This window comes from Polypterus senegalus, chromosome 14, assembly GCF_016835505.1.
Source record: "Polypterus senegalus isolate Bchr_013 chromosome 14, ASM1683550v1, whole genome shotgun sequence".
In the NCBI taxonomy this organism is placed as follows: domain Eukaryota; kingdom Metazoa; phylum Chordata; class Cladistia; order Polypteriformes; family Polypteridae; genus Polypterus; species Polypterus senegalus.
The window spans coordinates 42238763-42246912 of record NC_053167.1 but is presented as its reverse complement, the minus strand read 5'-3'; the positions used below and the strand labels follow the sequence as shown (position 1 = coordinate 42246912).

The window sequence follows — 8150 nt, the reverse complement described above, 5'->3', positions numbered from 1 at the left end:
GAATCTTTATTTACACCTGAAGCATTTGTTGCTTTAAATCTTTCTTCTTCTTGTTGCTGCTACTTTTCTAATGCTTAATGTATAGATATAATTTAACTGTCTGTAACAGTAATATTTGAACATAACGAAAATCCAAGTCTTTTACTTAATTAGTTGAAGATAACATAAAAACGACGAAAGGCCAAAATGTGAACGTTGCTATACAGTGATTTCTAAGGCTTTATACATAGAATGCTTAGACATCACTTGAGTATATATTAATTGTTAAGTTGTTTTCTAGACCAGAAGATTTTTGTTCAATTTTATAAAAACACCGTATGCAATGTAACTGCAGAATGTTACGTGCATTTTGCATGTCAAGAATAGGGAAGAAATTCTTGTGTATGCACCAGACAAATGTGCCTATGTACCATTTAGCGAAATGATCTTACAGGAGAGCCAAACAGTACGGTCACTTGTCCAGATTGTCAATAATGTCAACTCCTACGTGGATGGGCTTGTTATGAAGTTACTCCCTAATAAATGTGCTTTATGCAGCTGTTCAAATCTCGGACAAACCGTACAACGGCCATTGTTCAAACAAACTCTTTGTTGACAACCTTTTGTTTAGCTGTATCCTTTAAACTCTGCTGAACTGAGCGTTTTCCTCTTTCCCTAAATATTTAGTCCTTTTTTTAAATTTCCAATGTTGTCTTTACATTTCGTAAAAAGGCACTTTAAGGATTATAATGCTGTGTGAACTTGTTGACACAATATAGAAACATTGGCTTCCAATTTTGGAATTAGCTCTTGTGGAGTTGGTCAATAAGTCATGTGCAATATACAAAAGAATCCGATTAATAGTTTGGTAGCCCACTCCTTGGCCAGCCACACTCATGTACACTTCTGCCAGTTTTACCACTGTGTTTGTACAGTGATGAAAAAATCCACAAGTCCACAGGCAAAAATGCCAAAGAGCATGCAGAAGGACTCCGGCTACTGAACAGGCTAAGGGTCAAGCTGCAGCGCCTTGTCACCCATGTTGGATGAGGGCTTTTTCCAGTCTAATACAACACCTGCATTTATGAAGCTGACATTAACCTTATTTCAGAATGATTCAATTATGTTACTTTTTATTGTCATATATTATACATAATCATTTTCATTAAGACGTTATTCTTATTTTCCCAAAGTAAAATAATGTAGACAGTTTAGCGATGTATTCCAATTGGCATTTTACAATCTTGTATACATGTCCAATAAGTTCTTGATAAAATATCACAAAAAACAAATTATTAGCTAATTGTTTCATTTGAATTGAATGCTTTTTTTTTTAGAAGGTTATATTAATGCCAGTGGATACTAAGAAAAGGCAGTAGATCAACAGAAATGAGCATTTTAGTCCAACGGGAGTTCCCACTTTATAATAAATACTACTCCATTGCACTCTGCACATGCTGTACCCTACAAATCAGTGTGCCGTCTTTCATAATTAGAGCTAAGGTAGATGAGGCGACATAATCATAATCATAATCGCCTCATGAGGAGCTGTTGGTACATTTTAATGTGAAAAATTAGACACAGAATTTAGACACTTGCCCACTCTGCCCTCTACGCTGATACTGACCTGCACTTAGTATACTTACTTGTAACTTACATTATTCAGGTTTGCCATAAAAATGGGGAATCAATTATTTATGTATATCTTTTTCGCATGAATAAATACTTTAGAATAACGATACATTCATCAGAGTCAAACCTAAGGTCATTAAAACCTTTATATATTTTATTTACACATTTAGTACAACCTAATCATTTCACAGTGGACATTGAAGTTTGTCTGAATTATTAATGAAAGCACATCATCCATCCATCCATCCGTCATCCAACCCGCTATATCCTAACTACAGGGTCACGGGGGGTCTGCTGGAGCCAATCCCAGCCAACACAGGGCGCAAGGCAGGAAACAAACCCCGGGCAGGGCGCCAGCCCACCGCAGGGCACACACACACACACTAGGGACATTTTAGGATCGCCAATGAACCTAACCTGCATGTTGTTGGACTTTGGGCGGAAACCGGAGCACCCGCAGCAAACCCACGCAGACATGGGGAGAACATGCAAACTCCACGCAGGGAGGACCCGTGAAGCGAACCCAGGTCTTCTAACTGCGAGGCAGCAGTGCTACCCACTGCTCCACCATGCCGCCAAAGCACATCATCAAATATGAAAATAATAAAAGAAAACAAGCACTTGATTAAGCGCTAGATTCATTCTTAAAACACATTTTCCAGTCACCCGTTCTCGAACAAGTCTATCAAGGCAGGAGCCCACCCTAGCCAGGGTGCCAGTTCAACATAGTACACACTCACCACCACTGGGCGACTTCAGACTCATCAATTAACTGGACCTGCACATTTCTGGGACGTGAGAGGGAATTCCATGTGGACACTAGCAAAATGAACAAACTCCTCATGGTCAGTGCCCAGGTAGATATTCAAATCCGGGGCTCTGGAGCTGTGAGTCAGCATTTAACTGATACGTTACTATAAAACTTCTCAGATCTTCCTGTATTCATACATTTTTTACAGTCATTTGGATTTACTCCTAAATCTAAATAATTGAAATTGCTGCACAAATGATTGCGAAATAATAAAAAGTCCTCTGAAAAACAAACATTCACTGAATATACTTCATGACTGAATATTAGATGCACTGCCCTGCATTGGCTGAGATTGGCTCCAGCAGACCCCCGTGACCCTGTAGTTAGGATATAGCGGGTTGAATAATGGATGGATGGATGAATATTAGACTTTTCACAGAGTGGCATATTGCTAACTAAATGTTCAGCTCTTAGCAGTTTCTACATCACTACATCAAACATGACCCTGTATCTCTACTGAAAATGTGCTTTGACTGATTTTAGTAGATTTTAGAGGAGGGCATACAGCAGGGAGGCTTTGTTCCAAGGCTCAGATATCTTGTGCATTTTATATAACCTCTTGGCCACAATTAATTGGTCTTACACAATTAAAGCATACATTATGATATTGGTTTATCACTTTAAATGAGTATTACTTCAAGGATCAACCATCTACCTCTTTTCATAACCCACTTGTCCTTATGCAGGGTAATGGTGGGCTGGAGTCTGTCTCAGTACCATAAGATGCAGGAAGTAATCCACTTGGATATGAAGCCAGACTAATTATGGGTTCACTTAGAAACACTGTGCCACAACATAAAGTCACCATTTAACTTAACATGCACATCACTGGAGGGATGCCAGTTTCAGTTAGCTTATTGTTAAAAATTGGTAAGAATAGAAAAGGCATTGGGTTACCAGTCCAGAAGAGGAATACAGTAGATCTGATAATGTTCTAGAGCAGGTGGGGGGCCATAGTGGCTGTAGGTTTTCTTTCTAGCCAGTTTCGTCTTTAGTAGTTAACTACAGTTGCTAATAGAACATACTTTGGTGGCATTGTTTAAACTGACTCACTTGTTAGCTTTCTGATATCTGAATTACTTGTTTCCTTAACAATAAGTACTGATCTACTCTAATGCATCCCACTAGTGCAATGGTTTTTTGAGTTTTACTGTAACAAGTTTCATAATTAGAAGACAATTCTTGCTAAGTATGTTTCATTAACAACACATTTGTCTACTAATTAAGAAAATGCCTGGAATGAAAACTTATAGCCACTGAAGTCTTCTAGTATGAGACCTCTATCTACTAAATTGATTTATAAAAATAGATGCAGAAAATAATTCTCTCAGAAATGATGTAGTTTTTGTGGGTCCAGTCCAGGGGTGGCCAACTCCAGGCCTGGATGGCCGCAGTGGCTACAGGTTTTCATTCTAACCCTTTTGCCTGTTTTCACTGCTAATTCACTTTTTCCCCATCACGTTAATAGCCCTGTTAGAAGAGTTCAGCCCTCTGAATTGACTCCTTTCTTCATTAAATGACAGCCAAGCAGAAATGAGATGTGAAACGAGCTAACAGATGACCAGCTAAACTGGGGCTTCAAACTCCAACCAATTTCTTAATGAGAAGCCAATTCTTGCTGTTAATTAAACCCGTTATTTAATTCCATGGCGTGTTGCTGCTCTCATTCTGCCACAGCATACATTTCGAAAACTGCTGTTTTTCTGTTCTTTCTAAGAGCACCGTCAAAATGTTTTGGTGACCTGAGAGATCAACCTTACCAAGACCATCATCTCTCTTTAATTTCAGATATTGTGTGATGGGCACAGGGGAGCTGGTCATGTGGTGGCTTGTTTTGTGTCTCATTATTGTTTGCCTGCTAATTAAAAGAAAAGAAACAACTATGGGGCCTGAGTCAAGTTAATTAAAAGAAGTAATCAGCAGCAAAAACTGGTCACTAATTAAGAAGATGGTAAGAATGAAAACCTGCAGCCACTGCGGCACTCGAGGCCTGGAGTTCGCCACCCCTGGACTAGAGCATACACTAAACTGGATTTGACGAATGTCTGGAAAGCATTAACCTTCACAACAAAATCTAGTAAACTAACTTTGTAATAATGTTACCAGCCTGATCCTCATAAGCCTGAAGCTTGGCAGATAAATCAGACTGTTACCTTGTCAATAGATCGCTTACAGAAAAAGACAGTTAACATTAAAAAATATGTAGAAAATAATTTTTAAAAAGTGATGGTTTAGATTTCAAGCCTAAGTGAGCATCATATTTATGAGTTAGCATTTTTGAAGTATTGCAGTAATCTAATACAGAAAGCAACAAGTTCAACACTGAAGTTAACATTTACGTGACATGTTCCTCTTGCTAAACACTTTACATAAATTTGTGTAGTGTGCAGAAATTTTTTAACGTGACGTTGGTTTGTTGTGTAATTCACATTATACTGTAAGGATGAATCATAGGAACTCCACAAAGCTGCAACAATCCAAATGATATCTTCAGTAACATCAGCCAAACTGTTTACATTAGTCCAGAGTTTTCTTTATGACTATATTTCAAATTGTATTTAAGTCTGCGTTATATAAACACCTATTGCCTTTGTTGGTTGATATTAATTGTTTAATTAGCGATATACTTCTAGTCATACACACCCTCTTTTAGCACAGTATTTTCTCACATGCACACAGATACCCGTTAACCATATTGTGAGCTGATCGCACCCTCAGAGAATACAGACGTTCCTGGGAAAACCCCTGACAGACTACCTTCACTTTGCTCCTTACCTTACTTGCGGCGTACTCTGTCACGTGATAAGCCTCTCGTGCGGTTCTCCGCTTACTTAAAAGCCTATACAGCACCTGTCCGTTTTGGAATTGATTGTTTTGCTTCTCTCTTTCTCTCTCAGACATTTCCTGCTCCAGACGCGTACTCCTTTGAAGAAGAAGATACGTTTGCATTCTCTTAATTGAGAGACGGAACTGTCATCTCTGTCCTGTCAAGGAGCACGTTTAAACTTTTAAATAGAGGAGAAATGTGTTTGTTTGCAGTGCTTGAATAAAGTTCCTGTCTCTACAACCTCCTCTGTTTCTGCACAAATCTGTGACTCAACCGAGACAAGTGGTACCAGAAGTGGGGTAAGGAGCAATGTGAAGGTAGTCTGTCAGGGGTTTTCCCAGGAACGTCTGTATTCTCTGAGGGTGCGATCAGCCCCCCCCAGCTCACAATATGCTATTTTTGTATGGTGGTTGCAATTTAAAAAATTTGGCCAACCATTTAGTCAATTGTGACCACTCTTACTGTATCAAGTATAAAGTCATTCTCATGTAATATGTGGAAATCAGTTAGAGAAGACACAGGGTAATAGCAGCTTCTAGCTACAGAGCAAAAATAATGGCCACCAGAATATATAAGAATGAGTGGCAGTACAGTTCAGTACCACATAAATGCTTTCATTATGTGCATTTATTTTAAATCCTATACCATATATATCAGGCATTTTATTTCAACTGAGATAGTCCCACTGACAAGGGTTTTAAACACATTACTTAAATATGGGACAACATTGTGGCTTAACACTCAAAATATCAAGTTATCTATTGCGGCCCATCTAGCTTTATATATCACACTAGAGTGAAGGATAAGAGAAAAATCATATAAAATGCAATAAATAAGTAAGGTGTCTATAGGAATGTGGTAATTTATAGCTTAAAATTGCACTGAATTTAACATCTCCTATGGTTTTAATCTGAATGTTTAGCATAGTTTTGGAAATCTGTTATTTGGTAATGACATAAAATAATGGCCAAATTACTTTTATTATTTTGATTTAAAAACAAATAGTAAATTGTTGATTATAAATAAAATGATATACTGTATTAGTAAAATGCACATCTGCATTTTATAAATAAAAATACCATAAAATCTCAGCAATTTTCACATTTGCTGCGGTCAAACACTTGCAAAAATACACAAGAAAAGTTACAAATAAGTAAGGTATCCATCAAGTTCCAGAAATGCTAGATAAGTTAGTCTCCGAGGTTTTCTGACTAATTGATCGATTACTTTATTACAGTTTTTATTCTGCTCCATTATGCAAGTCAAAACAGATTTTATGTTTGCTTCCTCATTTGGATATAGTTGCTAATAAAGCCCTGAAATATGTGATTCTCAGACAGTGATATGACAGCCAGTGTCTCTCTCAACTAATCTATGCTAATGAAACAATCATGAAATAAGAAGTGACACAGTGACCATCCAAAGGTTTCTATGAAGTTATCAATTAAGTCCTTGCAGCAAGGAAGGAAAAGGATCTGTACCTTTCATTAGAAACAAACCTCATTGCACTGCTTAAATGTATACCAGTTAATGTTAGTACATGAAGAGTAATGGGCAGAAAACATTTTCTCTGCATTTCCGGAGTATGAGATTACCCTACTGACAATCTCTGGCTTTCTTTCAGTCACAGGATTAAGTCATCCTGAAGAATGTTTTGTGTCCTCAACAAGGTCTATAAACTACAGGTTTGGCACCTAGAAGCGCTCCACTTTAGTTTGTACTACAGATGAAAAACTCCGAGGAGGTTATAAAATACAGTACAGGCCTCTATTTGAATTCATTTTTTGGAAAAGCTGTAATTCACTTAGTGGGAGCGCAGATCATACTGTTAGCAGAAGTCAATAAAAACACTCAAAAGAGTCCAGTTGTTTAAACCACTGACTTTGATAAGTATGATAAAGTAGTTAGGAGTATACTGAACTCTGACCTTTTTATTATATTGATGTGGTGGGTAATATAAAATTTAAAAACCTGGATCCCAGTACATGCCATGACTGGTGCCCATTTCAGGGTAGCTTTAAACTGACGTTTTATGTGCACAAGGACACAAATGCCTCAGGTGTTTCTCCTACCCTGGTGCTTAAACACCATTTAAAACCTTTACTCTAGAATGTACTGTAAAAACAGTACAATATTTTTAAAACCCTATTTGCCGTTGGTGCCTCCCACTTTACACAAATAATGAATATTTTATTTTTTGCATTTTGACAGAAATGATAAGAATCTTTTTTCACAATGACAGTCTTCTCACAAAGCCGGTTCACACAGTGTATTATTGCAGTCTCCTTCCCTCTTCCTATTATACATTTGGCAACATGAAATCAGTAGTAGTAGTCTTCATAGTAAATGGCCTCATAAAAGTGAAAAAAGAAGAAAATAAATGTCATTTGACGATGACCCTGTACCTTCCAGTTATGTCTGTAGAACAGACATGGTGAGTTAAAAAGGGCTTAACAAAAATAATCCAAAAGATCTGGATTTGCTTTCAGTGGTTGTGCAGTTGAACTGAATTGGCCTACGATTCTGAAGATGAGCGTGAGGTGCTCTGAATCAGTGATTTGTATATCATAGAGTTCAGGAACCTGGGATAAGAGTCTCTGTGCATTAGGGTGTAGATTTGAAGCTGCGCATCCTCAAATGCGTGAGGCGTTGGATCCTGCATTTTCCTGTTAATTACTTCACGTACCCTGGAGTCAAGACTAACCTATAAAGAAAAGAAGAGAATGGATCATTCAATACATATACAGTATATATTTTTACAGTTCTTCAGAAAACTCCTTACGATCTGCAGTTCCTGAAACCTATCTTAGTTTCTTTTAAAAGAGCAGTCCAGCATTACAACATTAAGACGTCTGTCTCAAACTGAAAAAAAATAAGTTAAACCATTATTTTATATAAGGC

The 8150-nt window shown here is 37.5% G+C and overlaps 1 protein-coding gene across 7 annotated transcripts in view; it reads right to left on the bottom strand.

The window, feature by feature from the left end:
* Positions 1 to 5579: 5579 nt before the first annotated feature.
* The window catches only part of rgs19 (regulator of G protein signaling 19), a 135841-nt gene continuing 133270 nt past the window's right edge, over positions 5580 to 8150 (bottom strand). For all 7 annotated transcript variants that reach the window (XM_039734739.1, XM_039734741.1, XM_039734742.1 and 4 more), the window contains one exon: positions 5580 to 7953. In XM_039734739.1, coding sequence (XP_039590673.1) covers positions 7765 to 7953 — 189 coding nt within the window. In that variant the 3' untranslated portion in view covers positions 5580 to 7764. The remainder of the gene's footprint in view (positions 7954 to 8150) is intronic.